Raw genomic sequence first — 17,908 nt, forward strand, 5'->3', positions numbered from 1 at the left:
CACTTCTCTGATTAAACTTATTCTTTGACTAAAGTTTTTCCACAGACAAAAGACAAGCAGAGGACATGGTCGGGAGGACCTGAGGACATGAGGACATGAGGGAGGAAGGACCATAGAGTCCTGCTCCGTTTCGGTAGTGGGAGTAGAGGCCCCTTTTAGTAGGGTCACCAGATTTAGACAATAAAAATACCAGATGCTCCCATTTAGTTTGAATTGTAGTTAAACTATAATTATGTATTGTTTATCTGAATTTCAAACTTAACAGAGCATCCTGTATTTTATTGGGGATCCCTGCCTGCAGGACCACATTTCTTACTGAGTGCTCTGTCACTCAGTCGTGTCCAACTCTCGGCTGTCCCATGGACTGTAGCCCGCCAGGCTGCTCTGTCCATGGGATTTTCCAGGTGAAAATACTGGAGTGGGTTGACATTTCCTACTCTGGGGATCTTCCCGACCCAGGGATCGAAAAGATCCCGTGTCTCTGGCATGTCCTGCATTGGCAGGTGGATTCTTTACCACTAGTGCCACCTGGGAAGCACCACGCTTCTTACTATGATGACATGTAAAACTGCTCCAGGGGTCCCCCCAGCCCCAGTTTCACTGTTGCCTGTGGAGACGCATCCAGTGCATCTCACCTCTCTCCAACATCTCGGGCTCTTCGACAGGTGGAGCTGCACCTGCGGCTGCGGGTCCCGCGGGTCGGCCACTACGTCATCATGGTCGAGTATGCCACGGAAGCAGACCAGCTGTCTGAGGTCGCAGTGCACGTACAGAGCCCCGGGGCTGACCTGGCAGGCCGGGTGGACATCTACAGCTGCAAGTACTGGTAAGTGTCCTGCCCTGGGGGAGTCTGCTCTAACCGAACAGGCAGGAGGTCAGCTGTGGGAACTTTGGTTTTTATCCAACTTGAGAAATTGTTTCCTTTTTGAGGTTGAGCTTGAGAACCAGCAGGGGACGAGTTATGTGATCCAGCGTCACCCCTGGTGCGCTATTGGAAGGCTTCTCCGTAGGCAGCACCTTAAAAATATTGCATTTTCTGGAAAAACTGCATGTTCTGCTTAGCATTTTGGCTCAGATTCACAAGAAGCAGGGGCTTCCCTGGTGGCTCAGACAGTAAAGAATCCGCCTGCAATGCAGGAGACCCAGGTTTGATCCCTGAGTCAGGAAGATCCCCTGGAAAAGGGATAGGCTACCCACCCCAGTATTCTGCCTGGAGAATCCCATGGACAGAGGAGCCTGGTGGGCTACAGTCCATGGAGTCACAAAGAGTCAGACACGACTGAGTAACTAACACACTCACACCCACAAGAAGCAGCACAACCTTTTTGTTTTTTTCTGTAACCCCCATGGTGGGCACTGAACCCAGGGCCTTTCTCTCAAACACCATGTAGAGTTCATGGGTGCCTGGCACATTCTCCATTAAGAACTGGGGGTCATTAATGTTTGACGAGCATCACGTGAAAAATAATTTGACAGAGGAATCTCAAATTCACCCTGATGAAGTTCATCTCTTCCAAGAGCTCTGACAAGGATTTTTTGAAAATCGTTTCCTTTGCATAATGAATCAAGATGTATGCAGATGTTTAGAGTATTCTTTGATTAGAGAATCAGTGCAAAGGATGTTTCCCAATGGAATTAATTGTAGAATAAATAGCCCTGGAAGGCAGAGTCTCCTGAGCAAGCATGTGGGGAACTACAGTGCACATGCTGTTTAGTCACTTCAGTTGTGTCCATCTCTTTGCAACCCTGTGGACTGTAGCCCACCAGGCTCCTCTGTCCATGGGGTTCTCCAGGCAAGAATACTGGAGTAGAATGCCGTTCCCTTCCCAGGGGATCTTTCTGACCCAGAGATCAAACCCACAATTATTAGATCTCCTGCATTGGCACACGGATTCTTTAACACTATGAACCACCTAGGAAGCCCTTACAGTGAACCCTCCCAATCCTCCACTAAGACTTTGAACATTTTGTGACCTCTACATTCACATGCCTTGTGTCAAACCCAAGATGACTTGAGTTGGACACTTTCTCTGTAATGCAAAGAAAAGAACTTCTGAAAAATGTCTTTTGGTAGCTTAGAATGGAAAATTTTATGAGACTTGATGAAATGGTTATTAAATGAATATCACGTACTCAGCAACCCTAAAAAATAAACTGTGAAAGCTTCTTTTCAAAATCTTAAAAAAAAATCTAATCTTTCCTTTTCTCTGGGATGATGGTAAAAAAAAAAATGTAATTATATTTGCATTTTTAATAGGAGTACCAGATGGCCCAGCAAAGTTCCTCCAGAATGTTCTGTCATTATATGAAAATACTAGTTTCATCTCTAGGTGACATTAGCAACCACCGGAATGTACACTTCCAGATGGGTGGGTCACCTTGCCATCGGAATCTGGGAGACTGTCATCCATGTGACCTGGGGCAGGACTTCTCCATAACCCGTCCATCCAAGCCCACCCTTCAGTTCAGTTCTCTGACCCCTTCTGCCTTCCAGATTGGGGTTTGACTCCTGCTCCTGCTCCACTGGGTAAAAAGTGGAGATGGCTCAGGACAGGAAGAAACATTCCTTATGACCTTCGTGACTCTTGACTATCTCAGAAGAGGCTGAGACATCTACACCAAGCAGAGGAGTGATTTCAAAACTAAAGAAAGGAAGGACTCTCTCCTGGGGATACATAAGTCCCAAGCATTATTTCAAGACCTTTGCTGAGCGGTGGCTTTCTTTTTTTAAGCTCCATGTCCTTTATTCTATTCGTATCCTGTTTCAGATGGTATCCGTTAAATGTGGCTATTTAAATAGGTTTCCATTCGTTTGTGTGCTTCGTTGTGTCTGACTCTTTGTAACTCTGTGGACCTTAGCCTGCCAGGCTCCTCTGTCCAGGCAATAATGCTAGAGTGGGTTGCCATTTCCTCCACCAGGGGATCTTTCTGACCCAGGGATTGAACCTGTGTCTCCTGCATTTCCTGCATTGGCTGATAGATTCTTTACCACTGAGCCACCTAAGTTTAAATCAGTTTGAATTCAATGAAGGAAAAAGTTTAGCTCCCATGGTTCACTAGCCACATGCCAAGTCTCAATAGTCATGTGTTGTTAGTAGCTACGGTTCTGGATGGTGCAGATAGAGAATATTTTCATCATCTCAGAAGGTCTACTTGATAATGTAGCAGTCTAGACTGTACTGTTTCTCCATACTGGTTTGCTCTCAACAGGACATGAGATTTTTCTTTTAAATACTATAACAAGGCTCACCACCAGGGGCATCTCTGGTGGCTCAGATGGTAAAGAATCTGCCTGCAATGCAGGAGACCCGAATTCAGTCCCTGGGTCAGGAAGATCCCTTGGAGCAGGGATTGGCTATCCACTTCAGTATTCTTGCTTGGAGAATTCCATGGACAGAGGAGCCTGGAGGGCTACAGTCAATGGGGTTGCAAAGAGCAGAGCACAACTGAACAACTAACACTTTCACATTCATCAATAAATTACTTAACTCTCTGTAATAAAGATAACACACTGGTATAGATGGCCATGTTGTTGTTTAGTCACTAAGTCATGTCTGGCTCTTTTGCAATCCATGGATTGTAGCCCTCTAGGCTCCTCTGTCCTTGGGCTTTCCCAGGCAAAAATACTGGAGTCGGTTGCCCTTTCCTCCTCCTGAATAGTGTTTTAAGGAGAGAAGTGCATGATATTCTGCAGATGATTTTGACTTCAGATGGTGACAGCACCAAAGTTCTCCATTGTTAGATTTCGAAGACAGTATTGCATTAGACCAGGAATCACTTTTATTGTATTTAACCACTCCAAGCAAGTCCCATGGTATCTTTTCACTTGTTTAAAATATTCCCTTTTTCTCTACTTTGCATGTCATGTGATCAGTGTAAGTGACCAGGCTACCAAGTACTGGAGTCCAAAAATAAAGTGCAATTAGAAAATATTCGACCCATAAAAACTTATTTCAAATGACAGACCCTTTCAACATGGCAGCTTTTCCCACTGAGGTTTGAACCTTTCCCAGCATTTCTTAAATGAGGTCTATGTTGTTAAAAAGCAATATCCCAGAAGAAAGGCAAAGGAATACCACTTTCCAAAATAGTGCTATGATAACTCTGATAAAGAGTTATCTCTGCCTGCAATGCAGGAGACCAGTGTTCGATCCCTGAGCCAGGAAGATCCCCTAGAGGAAGGACATGCAACCCACTCCAGTATTCTTGCCTGGAGAATCCCATGGACAGAGGAGCCTGGAGGGCTACAGTCCATGGGGTTGCAAGAGTCAGACACGATTTAGCAACTAAACCGCCACTACCAACGATATTGGTCAATTTCCAAGAAGACTGCATTAGAGATCAGACTTTACTGGCCCTGGGGCTCTTTCCCAGAAGACCAAAGCAGATATTCCACAAAACCAGTGGAGATGGTGATGGCCATCAGCCCTGAGAGGTACAGCTCAGAGCACAGAAAGAAGGTTCTTTTTCCCACACCGATTATGGGTTGCATCTGTGATAAATTCCACCAGCAGGGAAGTTCACTGCTGGTGACCCAGTTATGAACAAGAGAAACTGAAGCACGATCAGCCACCCACAGGGGTGGGAGGCAGACCCAGGGGAACAGGCTAAGATGAACTGTTTCTTCTTGCAGCGTCCTCTGCCGCAGCACTGTGACCGACAGCAGGGGTCGCCTCGCCGTGTATGAGCTCTTAGCAGATGCGGACGTTCAGCTCACAGCCCGGATGGCCCAATTCCTTCTGGTACGCTTCTGTTTCAGCCACTGATTTTTAGAGATTTTTTTTAATTGATAAGCATATATATTTCTAAAGCTTATTGAAGTTTTGGCTGGGTTTGCATTACATCTATAAAGTTAACCTGCAGAGAATTGCTGGAGTTACAATGTTTATTTTCCCATCTAGAAATGTGTATTGCTCCTTCATTTGTTGGAACCTTTTCCTATAGCACCCAATAAAGTTCAGTCATCAAATCTGAACATGTTTCGCAAAACTCCATTTAATTCATTTTTATTTGTTGTTACTATTATGAATGAAATATCTTTTGTCATTATATCTCCTAGTCTATTATTATTGCTGGTATATAAAAATGTCATAAGGGACTGTTTATTTTCTTTCCCCTCTACTATTTTATTATGTCTGTTAGCTTCTTTGGGGAGAAGGCAATGACACCCCACTTCAGTACTCTTGCCTGGAAAATCCCATGGACAGAGGAGCCTGGAAGGCTTCGGTCCATGGGGTCGCTGAGGGTCGGACATGACTGAGCAACTTCACTTTCACTTTTCACTTTCATGCATTGGAGAAGGAAATGGCAACCCACTCCAGTGTTCTTGCCTGGAGAATCCCAGGGACAGGGGAACCTGGTGGGCTGCCGTCTATGGGGTCACACAGAGTCGGACACGACTGAAGTGACTTAGCAGCACCAGCAGCTTCTTTGCAGATTCCGTCAGAATTTTCAAGGTTGCAGTCACCTGGTATTTTTTTCCAGACCATTGTTGCTCTGTTTCAAGAAGAGTATTTTCAATTAATTAGATATATATTGTTAACAGTTAAAATGCTAGCTTTTACAGATTAAATACCCTTTTAATAGCATAACTTTAGTATTGAGAATTGTGATAAACAGAGACAGTGGGATCTGGGCTAGGAATGGGGTGCTCAGATTTATAATAAATATCTCAGGGCACATAAGATTAAGTGTGAAGCAACTTCCTGTTACTGCTAATATTAAGCATGTATCACACCTGGGAAATGCTATGCCAGCCTGTTCTAATATGTTTTATATTTATTAGAAATGTTGAGCTTTCTCTTAAGAACTACCTGGAATTCAGTTTTTAAAAATTATTATATGTTATATAACTCAAGACTTTTCTTTTTTTTAAGGACAACTTTCTTTTTTGAACATAATGAGCCAAGTGAATCTTAACCTTTTCATCTTTGGAAATTGTGATGGGGCTGAAAGTTCTTCTTTTAAGCATAAGTTTGCCCTTTCTGAAATAGTCAGATGTCATTCAGAGTCAAGGCTGGCTAGAATGAAAGCTCCATGAAGGCAGGAGTATGTCCATCTTGGTCTCATACGATCCCCCAGTCTCAGTGCCTGGCATATAGTAGGTGTTCAGTTAAAATCTATTGTTACTGAATGGCTTTGTGATATAGCCAGTTATAGTTATTGATTTACAATGAAAAGTGGTATTAAGTTTTTGACTGAGTTTCTTCTGTGACTCAGAAACTAGCTCTGGAGACAGAGTTCAGATATGCCTGCGATACGAGTCCTCCTCTATTGAGAAGGGTTACTTATAGCAGGAGCATCCATCTTTCTGAACAGCAGGCTCCCCGACTGCCCACCACATCCCCCTCTCCCTGCCTAGGGGTCTGAGGAGCCAGCATCAGCCCAGGGCAGGAGAGAAGACACTGTCCAAAGTTGCTGACAGAGTTGTTTTAAACTCACATGATTTTATTTGTTTATATCATTATTCCAGAAACAATTTAATCAGTGATCCTGTATAACAGTAAAAAGAACTTGTGTCCATGTAATGATGCCATAGCGAATGCTATCCTATGATATTTACTGCTGTAAAGTGATAGTTTTAATTTCTCTGGATGAATTTTTAGCTGTTTTCTTTGAAGTGCATGTTTGGTCATAACCTTGACTTGGGTAATAACGGGCATGTACCTTCTTATATTTGTTGGACAGCATCAAATTTGTATCATACCCATTGAAGAATTCTCAACAGAATATTTGAGACCTCACGTCAAATGCATTGCCAGTTATGGGCGATTTGTTAATCAAAGGTAATGTGTTTCCTTCCTTTATCCCTTGTTTGTGCTTAGTGATACTTAATGCTTTTAAGACTATGCTTTATATTTCACTTTAGAAGTGATCCCAGACCAAGATGCTAAAAGCTGGTGGTGCATTTTTCTTTTAAGAGCTAAATCATTTATCCCAGCAATTTTTCCAGAATTCCATAACATCAGGAAGCTGACACAGTAGCAACTGGGGGAAATGGTTAAGCCTCGTCCTTGAAGGGAGTTACTCTGATTTCTATTCTGAGCTCTCACCAAGATCCAGTCTGTTCCAATCCTTTAATCTCTGTGTCTGAGACTCTTCATTTAAAAAACCATGAAAATAATGACCCATCTCACAACTGTGTTATGAGAATTAGGTAACCAATGATTATTGGGATTTGGGGAAGGTTATTTGGATGTAGATTCAAAAATTCTTCAGGGACACAGTCATGACATCTTATGCATCTTTATGGAAACCACCAAGACAATAATATCTGGCTGTGCCTGAAAGAAAGGATGGCTGTTTGTTCTCTTTGGTTTTGTATAGCTTTATGTCAACATTGATGTTTAGAGGTAAATAGTGTTTCATTGCATTGATCTCATTTAGCAATGAATTTTAGTACTAGAGAGGGAAGTTTCAATAAGTTTCCATCTAGCTTCCGTTCCTTCAAAATTAAGATTTTTTTTCTGGTCTGAGCTCATTGTATTAGGTAGGCAACTGGGATATACTTGGCCAATCCAGAACACCAAATATCTTTGTATAAAGATCTCTGCAGACCTGTGGTTCTCTGGATCCTTTTTTTTTTTTTTTAATGTGGACCATTTTTAAAGTGTTTTTTTTTTTTTTTAACTTTCACAGTATAATTTAATTTTTTTTTAATTTTATTTTATTTTTAAACTTTACATAATTGTATTAGTTTTTTATTGAATTTGTTACAGTACTGCTTCTGTTTTATATTTTGGTTTTTTGGCCAGATTAAAGTCTTAATCTCCAAACTGCCAGGGAAGTCCCAAATGTATTATTATTATTTTTTTGGCTGCACTAGGTGGTATGTGGAACTTCTCCAGCCAGGGGTCAAACCTGCATCCTGTGCAGTGGAAGCACAGAGTCTTAACCAGTGGATCATGACAGGAGGCCCTTCTCTGGGTCCTTTTAATGCTTAGAGTCTGTCTCTTCAAAGGGACAGTTCTTTGGGTTTTGGTTATTTTTCAACATTCTGTTTTTCAGTGCCTCCTGTGTCTCCCTGATCCCCGAAACTCCTCCGACAGCACTAATTTTGGATGTCCCAAGTGGTGGGTCTTCCCCTCTCCTGCCTGAGGATCCTTCACCTCCTGCCGATGCTGTTCTTGGGGTCACCTTGAAGGCCCCGCAGGTAGGATTATCCCGAGTGTGTTTCTTGTGAACTGGTGGGTCTCAAAGCTGGCCCCAACCAGCTGCATCCCCCCTGCAACCCCTGGGAACTTGTTAGGAATGCAGATCTGCAAGCCTCACCCAAGAACTGCTGAGTCAGAAACTCTGGAGGGTGGCCCAGGAATCTGTTTTTTAAAAACAGACTCCTCAAGGGGTGTTGACTGCCCCTAAAGCTTGAGCACCTCTGCTCTCAACTGCGGAGAATCCCAGGAATGAGGCTTGCAGTTAATTCTGTCTGTGGCCAGCCTATCCCAATGCTCCCTTTCTCTCCTGCATCTCTGTCTGCACAGTCATTTGGCAATTTTTCATAAACCATCTTAGGATAGGTCATATTTGCATGGGATACTGCTACTTAACATGGTTGAGTTTTTAATTATCTTCTTAAATGAGAACATAAGCACTTTTAGAAATCTAACAGATTATTTTGCAACCTCAATTTGTAGGCAGGAAATTCCCAATAAACACGTATTGATTAATCATCTAGAACACAAAGATGAAATATATGAAGGGAACACACATTTTTTCATCATAAACCACAGAATTGCAGGACTTAATGTTTGTTCTGATGACATGTCTTTTTAATCCTAGAGATGGCTCATGTCAATTCATGTTGCATTAAGATAGGAAATAAAAGGATTTGGGAGAGAAAATTTAATAAGATCCCACATGGGGTAGGCAGCCTAGAGTAGGGGGAAATGAATTACAGTCATGACAATAGAGTTCTAGTCCTGGTTTTGCTATAAAATTAGTCTATGACCTTTAGTAAGTTACTTACCCTCCAAGGCCCAGCTCTCATTTGAAAGACAATCTTTTATTGTTGCTATTCTTGTAGTTTTTCAGTTATTATTTTGAGGTTTGGAAAGACTTATTACTCACATGGTGAGGCTTCCTGGGGAGAACCTGGCTCACACTCAAGCCTGAGCGAGTGTTGAAGTCTGATCCTGGTTTTCATTATGGTTAGGCAGGGCCATAGTGGGGTGGGGGGGTCCAGGTGAGAGCTCCCTCTCTCATGGGCTAGAATTTATGGGGTTTGAATTTCCCACCTCTGCTAAGGGATGAACACCTGGGCTTTCTTACAGCTTGTCCAGCTGTGGGACAAAAGGCAAAAGATGAAAGATGGAGCTTGAAAACCATCAAACAGAAAAAATGGAGTCTGACTCTTTGTTACATGGTTATTACCAGTGGTGCTTGAATGCTGGGAACGTTCTCGTATGGCTTTTTGCACACAGAGCATGCACTTCACTTGTGATGTACCTAGAAGTGCAATTGCTCGATTATATGTTTGGTAGAAACCACATATAGTTTCCCAGAGTGATTGTACCAGATGAGACTCCCTCCAGTCTTGTGTATGCTTGTCCATTGTTGGCTTGTCCATTCTGCAGCTGAAAGTCACGTGGTTGGTTTCCAGTGCTGTGACTACAAATAAAGCTGCTACAAAGATTCAAGGGAAGGCTTTGTGTGAATGTGGGTTTTTTACTTCACTTGGGTAAATGGTTGTTGTTCAGTCACTAAGTCATGTTTGACTCTTTGCAACCCCATAGACTGTAGCATACCAGACTTCCCTGTCCTTCACTACCGCGTGGAGTTTGCTCAGACTCATGTCTATTGAGTCTAATGCTATTTATCTCATCCTCTGCCGCTCGCCCCCTTCTTTTGCCTTCAGTCTTTTCCAACGTCCCTGTCTTTACTGGATAAATACCTGCATTGTTTTGTTTTTTGTTCTTGAAATATCTTGTGATTCTAATTAGTAATAGCTCTGCAGCTTGACTGGAAAAGGTCAGTTTTCATTCCAGTCCCAAAGAAAGGCAATGCCAAAGAATGCTCAAACTACCACACAATTGCACTCATCTCACACGCTAGTAAAGTAATGCTCAAAATTCTCCAAGCCAGGCTTCAGCAATACGTGAACTGTGAACTTCCAGATGTTCAAGCTGGTTTTAGAAAAGGCAGAGGAACCAGAGATCAAATTGCCAACATCCACTGGACCATTGAAAAAGCAAGAGAGTTCCAGAAAAACATCTATTTCTGCTTTATTGACCATGCCAAAGCCTTTGACTGTGTGGATCACAATAAACTGTGGAAAATTCTGAAAGTGATGGGAATACCAGACCACCTGACCTGCCTCTTGAGAAACCTGTATGCAGGTCAGGAAGCAACAGTTAGAACTGGACATGGAAAAACAGACTTGTTCCAAATAGGAAAAGGAGTACGTCAAGGCTGTATATTGTCACCCTACTTATTTAATTTATATGCAGAGTACATCACGAGAAACGCTGGGCTGGAGGAAGCACAAGCTGGAATCAAGATTTTCAGGAGAAGTATCAATAGCCTCAGATATGCAGATGACACCACCCTTATGGCAGAAAGTGAAGAAGAACTAAAGAGCTTCTTGATGAAAGTGAAAGAGGAGAGTGAAAAAGTTGGCTTAAAGCTCAACATTCAGAAAACGAAGATCATGACATCCAGTCCCATCACCTCATGGGAAATAGATGGGGAAACAGTGGAAACAATGTCAGACTTTATTTTTCTGGGCTCCAAAATCACTACAGATGGTGACTGCAGCCATGAAATTAAAAGACGCTTACTCCTTGGAAGGAAAGTTATGACCAACCTAGACAGCATATTCAAAAGCAGAGACATTACTTTGCCAACAAAGGTCCATCTAGTCAAGCCTGTGGTTTTTCTAGTAGTCACATATGGATGTAAGAGTTGGACTATAAAGAAAGCTGAGCGCAGAAGAATTGATGCTTTTGAACTGTAGTGTTGGAGAAGACTCTTGAGAACCCCTTGGACTGCAAGGAGATCCAACTAGTCCATCCTAAAGAGGATCAGTCCTGGGTGTTCATTGGAAGGACTGATGCTGAAGCCGAAACTCCAATACTTTGGCCACCTGATGCAAAGAGCTGACTCATTTGAAAAGACTCTGATGCTAGGAAAGATTGAGGGCAGGAGGAGAAGGGGACGACAGAGGATGAGATGGTTGGATGGCACCACTGACTCAATGGACGTGGGTTTGGGTGGACTCTGGGAGTTGGTGATGGACAGGGAGGCCTGGTGTGCTGTGATTCATGGGGTTGCAAAGAGTTGGACACGAGTGAGCGACTTAACTGAACTGAACTGAACTACAGCTTGAGAAGATTTTTTTTTTTTCCACCTAGAACCAGGTGACCCTTCGAGGACTAGTACCACGCCCAGGTCGGTATGTCATTGTTGTCCATTTTTATCAACCAGCACATCCGACGTTCCCAGCACAGGTGTCTGTGGACGGAGGACGGCTGCAAGCAGGTGAGCTACAGGGAGCAGGGCTGGTTCGGGGCTCACCTGTCCTGGCAGGGGTGTGACAGGGCTGCCTCCCTCTGCCCCAGGTGTCTTCCGGGCCTCTTTTTGCCCCCATGTGCTTGGCTGCCGGGACCAAGTGATCACCGGAGATCAGGTTGAGTTTGACATCTCGGAGCCAGAGGTGGCCCTGACTGTGACAGTTCCAGAAGGAAAGTCCTTAGTTTTGGTGCGTTCTGCTTTTTCCTCTCTTGCTCTTTACGTGCTTGCCTTGGTCGGCTGCTTGGTGTGTCTGTTCTGGCTCATGACAGTAATTCCTCCAGGGAATTGAAGCCATGTTTATAGAAAATGTTTAAATTTTACAGCTGCCTTTAGCAAAAAAATGTCTGTGACTATTAAAATCAAGGGAAATCAGAATACTAGAGAAGCGACTGGGAAGGAAAAACTCCCCTTCATGAAGCGTGCGAGCTGTCTGTCTATCTCCATCAGCCCCGCCTCACTCTCATCTGACAAGTCTCTCTCTGAGGCATTGAACACTCCTTTGTTCTTGAAACTATCTTGTTTTGGCTCCCATAGCTACTTTCTCTTGGCTTGCCCTGCCTTCTCCAGTGCTCCTTCAGTGAGTTCTCTTCCCTTTCATCCCTTTCATGTCAGTGTGCCCTTGGGCTTGACACTGAGACCCCTTGTTCTAAGATTTCTCTTCATATACCATCATCTGTGCCTGTTGATTCTGTTCACCCCTCTGTGGGAATGATACCCACACCTGTGACCTCATTTGCCATCTTTCCTGAGCTCTAGGACCATCTGCTGTGCATCCCCATAGCCAGAGTGCTCACAGGTCCCTCCAGCTTAGCCTGTTACCTGTATAGACCCCAGGTGCCCTGTTCCCTGTTTTTCACCTTGGCTGGTGGAATCATGGTCACCCAATGCCTGTAAAGCCTTTGAGAGCCAGCGAACACTGTCCAGGCCTGCCCTGCACCCTCCAATTCTTGCTCATGCCTCCTTTCTCTCTGAGGATGTCATCTCAGGGACAGGGGATACATTTTGTATCCCTGTGCCTGAAACACTGTCTGGCACAGGTGTTCGGCAATGTTTATTGAATTGAATAACATGAGAGCAATAGACTCTGTAAACTGTCAGTGGGTGCTGCTGCTGCTGCTGCTAAGTTGCTTCAGTCGTGTCTGACTCTGTGTGACCCCATAGACGGCAGCCCACCAGGCTCCCCCGTCCCTGGGATTCTCCAGGCAAGAACACTGGAGTGGGTTGCCATTTCCTTCTCCGATGCATGAAAGTGAAAAGTGAAAGTGAAGTCGCTCAGTCGTATCCGACTCTTAGCGACCCCATGGACTGCAGCCTTCCAGGCTCCTCTGTCCATGGGATTTTCCAGGCAAGAGTATTGGAGTGGGGTGCCATTGCCTTCTTCCGTCAGTGGGTGAGTAGTTGACAAAGATGGTTGAAATTTCCTACAGCATTTGTTACTGGTGTGGTCTGATTTATACAGGTACAGAGAGAATACAGGGCGGTATTTTTAAAGACTGGGGCCACAATTATTCATAATAGAGTATCTGATAGGATAGGCATTTCAGGGGCAAGCCACCATATGAGTCTCCCTATCGGTCCTGCCATTTCAGTTTGCTTACTCTCTGAAAATACAGAATGAGGACTTCCCTGATGGTCCAGTGGTTAAGACTGCTCACTTCCAATGCAGGGGGCTCAGGTTTGATTCCTGACCAGGGAACTAGCTCCTACATGCTCCTACTGAGAGTTCGCATGCTACTAGAAAGATCCCAAATGCCCTGACAAAGATCAAAGATCTCTTGAGCTGTGACTAAGACCTGGCACAGCCAAATAAATATGAAAGAAAAAGAAATACTAAAAAATAAAAATAAATAAATAAAAATACAAAATTCCACCCCCTGGAGATCCAGGGTCATCGCAGGGATGGATCACACAGGGCCCTGACATCATAATAGGTCTCTGTCTCCTGTCCCCGCCCAGCACACAAGGCTGCTGCGCCTCTGAGCAGGCGCTCCAAGGGGTCTGTCCCCCCAACTCATTATCATTTCCCTAGGGGGAATGTGGCCTGAGTCTTCAGCACTGAGTTAGGGTTGCTTTGTGATTCTTTTTTTGTAAGTTCTGTTTCATGTGGTCTTGGACTTAACAATAAAGAACACTGATCTGGCAACCCACTCCAGTATTCTGGCCTGGAGATTCCCCATAGATGGAGGAGGCTGGTGGGCCATAGTCCATGGGGTTGCAAAGAGTCAGACACGACTGAGGCGACGTAACACGATCTGAGTGAAGAGAAAGCATGGTGGAGCCGTGGGTGTGCCGTGCTGCTGAAAATCCAAAGACGTGCTGACACTTTCTCTTTAGGTCCGTATCCTAGTGGTGCCTGCAGAGAATTACGACTACCAGATCCTTCACAGAAAATCACTGGACAAGTCATTGGAGTTTGTCACCAATTGTGGAGGAGACAGTTTTTATATTGAGTAAGTATCACTTTGTGTGAGGGCTTCCTGGATGGCAGTAGTGGTAAAGAACCCGCCTGCCAATGCAGGAGACACAAGAGAAGTGAGTTCAATCCCAGGATAGAGAAGATCCCCTGGAGGAGGGCATGGCAACCCACTCCCTTATTCTTGCCAGGAGAATCCCATGGACAGAGGAGTCCTTAGGGTTGCAAAGAGTTGGACATGACCGAAGCGACTTAGCATGCACACATCACTTTGTGGCACGGCCATGAGAGGCCTGAGGCTCTCCCACATTCCCGACCAGAGCAGGAGGCCTGGGGAGGGGTGGCCCTCGGGTCTGTCTTCCTCCTCTGAGCGCCCAAGGGAGCAGTAGTGAGTCCCCGATCCTCGGCACACGCTGACCTGTGTACTATCTCATCATGTCCATCTGGGCGGGATTTCCCTCTTCAACTCTGATCTCAGCAGATCACCCCCAAGCCGGGATTCACAGGCTGCTTGGGGGTTTCTCTTCCTCTTTGTTGCTTCCTGTCAGCCAACTCGGATTCCTGAAAGATACCACACAGGGTTTCCTCCGCTGCAGGGCACATCAGCCCTGATTCCCGCTCTCCTTTGCACTCTCATCAGTGGGGAGCATTACAAAGGGCCGGGCCTCCCTATCCTCCCTTGGTGGGTTCCCAGACGCTAAGAGCCTAGAACAGCCCTTAGTTTCAGTTCCTGTCATTCTTTCCTGCAGACCCCTCCTCCCTGCCCCCTTGTAGGTTTCCTGAGGAACCTGGGCCTCCAGAGGGTGGAAACCTCTTGTACAGAAAATATGAAGAACAAGGGTTCTGAGGTCAGACCACTGTGGATTTGAATGCCTACCCCACCCTCCATAGCTCTGTGGCCTCAAGAATGTTGCTTAACTTCTAGGAGCCTTAGCTGTCTTACCTGTGAAGTGGGGCTTTGGCCTAATCGGTTAGGTGGTTGTCAGGTTAACGTTGTTCAGTCACTAAGTTGTGACCAACTCTTTGCGACCCCATGGACTGCAGCACATCAGGCTGCCCTCTCCGTCACCAACTCCTGGAGTGTGCTCAAATGTCCATTGAGTTGGTGATGCTATCTAACCATCTCGTCCTCTGCCACCCCCTTCTCCTTTTGCCTTCAATCTTTCTTAGTATCAGGGGATTTTCCATTGAGTTAGCTGTTACCGTCAGGGGGCCAAAGTATTGGAGCTTCAGCTTATGAGGTTAATGAGGTGAAGGGAAAACTTTTTAACATACATGTTCACTAAAAGTTGACAATTCACCTCCTCCTCATTATTATCCTAGTTGGTATATCATAGCACATGCAGGTATAAATTTTTTGGTGACTGCTGTATTGAGATAGAACCTATACACCGTACAACTCATCCTATAGATGAATCTTCACCCTTTTATTCCAGCCACCAAAGGTTCCTGCCCACCAGTCCTGTGATGAGTCCTGAAGTAAATGGGGGTGGGTGGGTGGATGTCAAACACTGTAAGTCCAGGGGTGGGGTTTCCTCTCACTTTTTCCTAGACTCCAGAGCCCCTCTCCCAAAACACTGCTTGCTGGGGCATGGGGAAGGGGAAGGTGGGACCATTTCTGGGCATGCCTCCCAGGATCTCACTGTGTGTTCTTGTTCCCACAGCCCCCAGAGAGCCTCTGAATTCTGTAAGAATTCTGCCAGATCCCTGGTGGCCCTTTACCACGAGGGTGCACTGCCTTGCGAGTGCCACCCTGCTGGGGCCACCGGCCACCCCTGCAGCCCCGAGGGTGGGCAGTGCCCGTGCCGGCCCCACGTCATCGGGCGGCAGTGTACCCGCTGTCAGACGGGCTTCTACGGGTTCCCGCACTGCAAACGTAAGTGCACGTTCGGGGCGGCCAAGGTCATCTCTGGTGCAGGCGGATGAAGCCCACCCAGGGCAGGGCTTGTCCAATTTCACTGTGCTGGAGACTTACCTGGGGATCTTGTGAGAGTGCAGATCCTGAGTCAGGAGGCCTGGGCTGGGGCCTGAGAGTCTACATTTCCCGCAGCCACTCAGAGGATTCCCATGCCGCTGGTCCAGGGACCACACTCTGAATAGCAGGCTTCTAGAAAAGACGTATTTGTGTCTCCTGGGCTAGGGGATCCATGCCCTTGGCAAAGCAGGTGAAGGGAAATAACCTTAAGCTTCAAAACACTGGACAGCTCGGCCTTCTTCCTAGTGGGATGGGTTAGGCTTCAGTTTTTGCAGCCTAACCACCAAAGCTTAATTGAGGTGGGAGGAGACCCAGGGTCAGAGGGTCTCTGGCCTCCTCACTGAGGAGGCCATGGATCTTCGTCTAAGAATTGTCCTGCTGCCCTAGACAAGGGGCAGCCCAGGCTGTGTGAGGGGTGCAGAGGCCCCACGTGGAGGCCAGCCTTTGCCTGCTGCAGGCCCCACCCCTGATCTTGGGCCCAGTGCCCTGGGGCGACGTGAAGGCCCGTCAGGGAGACTGGGAGGAGCAGACCCTCTGAGCCAGACCTCACGTTAGAATGGCACGCAGCCTCAGCCTGGGGGTGAGGGGAGGCCCCTGTGAGTGTCTACCTTGAGGTCAGTAGGTCCATGATGCCTCACTCAGCGTCCACGCACTCGTCTACCCTCAGCATTGGATGTGGTTGGTCTTGGCCCCAAGAAAGGAGCCTTTCAGATCAACCACACTCAGTGATGCCATAATGAAGGAAAAACAAGACCTTACTCCCAGATACCCCTTGGAAGCTTCTGGAAACCCTGGCAATGCAGTTTTGCTGGAGGTCAGGGGTGTCTAACCCTTACATCGTGTCTCTTCATCCTTGGCCAGCTTGCAGCTGCGGCCGGCGCCTTTGTGAGGAGACGACAGGGCGGTGCCTGTGCCCTCCCCTGACAGTCAGGCCCCAGTGTGACGTGTGTGAGGTGTACTCCTTCAGCTTCCACCCCCTGGCTGGCTGCGAAGGCTGCAATTGTTCCCGGACGGGCACTGATGGGACCGCCACCCCGGAGTGCGACGGGGACCACGGGCAGTGCAGGTGAGGCCTGGGGGGCTAGCCTATCGCATCCTGTCCTGGGAAGGGAAGATGCCGTTGGCCCCAACTTGGGTCCTCGTTTACTTCCCACGTCAACACTGCTCGATGGAGTTCCCCACCCAGGACGGGCGTGGTGTGTGGAGTAACTGGTCCCCTGGGGCTCAGGGTAGCCTGGCAGAGCCTGGGTGGGCAGATGGCTGTTGCCTGAGGTCCGAGCGGCCTCACTGTCCTCTCCAGCCTCATTCTGTGTGTTTACATGCTGCGTGTGTGATAAAGTGATCAGTTCCATCTCCTGGGTCATCGGGTGGTGAGCGCCTCTCGGCCTGTACTGAGGTTTGAGCTCTAAACCTTCTCTCTCGTAAGCTGCTAGTTTTGTTAAGGATGGTACATGATGAAGTCTAAAATCCGGATCCTGCCGCCCTGATTCAGACAGGCGAGCTAGAGGCCATGTGGGGTCTCCACCGGGAGGTCAGTTGTGGGGAGGGCGGCAGGGTGAGCAGTACCTATTGGAGAGCCTGGCCTGTGAGGGGGGCTGCCCCCGGGCCCACTGAGCACAGCTGCTGAGAGATGAGAAGGAGAGGGCGGCTCAAACAGATGCTGTGGGGCCAAGAGGCTCTTTCCAGCAGATCAGCTCCACATATGAAACCAGAGGCTGGTGTCGCATGATCCGAGTGATCAGGCTGATCTCTGCAGGACTGGAGAGTAAGCACAGGGGGTGAAGAAGAGGACCCTGTCTCCTAGAAGAAGAGGCTGGAAAGAATCCACAGGGATTATGTGGCAGGGAGACCGAAGCAGATCTTTTTCCATCCAGGCGAGTGTGGCATGCACGTGTGCAGGAGACGACATGAGAATAGGTCCATTCTGAGTCCCCTCCTCGTCACCCCTCCCCGCCTCGGGTACCGGATGTCTGGGTCTGTGGCTGTGATCCGGGTGTGACAGCCAGGAGGGG

At 46.7% G+C, this 17,908-nt stretch overlaps 1 protein-coding gene across 1 annotated transcript in view; it reads left to right on the forward strand.

Annotated features, from left to right (window-relative positions):
- The window catches only part of LOC104980339 (laminin subunit alpha-3-like), a 148,476-nt gene extending 130,581 nt beyond the window's left edge, over window positions 1-17,895 (forward strand). The window contains exons 22-29 of the mRNA XM_010828989.1: window positions 666-826; window positions 4,634-4,742; window positions 11,349-11,475; window positions 11,556-11,695; window positions 13,843-13,958; window positions 15,586-15,797; window positions 16,758-16,962; window positions 17,796-17,895. Coding sequence (XP_010827291.1) covers window positions 666-826; window positions 4,634-4,742; window positions 11,349-11,475; window positions 11,556-11,695; window positions 13,843-13,958; window positions 15,586-15,797; window positions 16,758-16,962; window positions 17,796-17,895 — 1,170 coding nt within the window. The remainder of the gene's footprint in view (window positions 1-665; window positions 827-4,633; window positions 4,743-11,348; window positions 11,476-11,555; window positions 11,696-13,842; window positions 13,959-15,585; window positions 15,798-16,757; window positions 16,963-17,795) is intronic.
- Window positions 17,896-17,908: the final 13 nt, after the last annotated feature.

The sequence above is a fragment of the Bison bison genome, unplaced genomic scaffold (genome assembly GCF_000754665.1).
Source record: "Bison bison bison isolate TAMUID 2011002044 unplaced genomic scaffold, Bison_UMD1.0 scf7180017864498, whole genome shotgun sequence".
NCBI classification, from domain to species: Eukaryota; Metazoa; Chordata; class Mammalia; order Artiodactyla; family Bovidae; genus Bison; species Bison bison.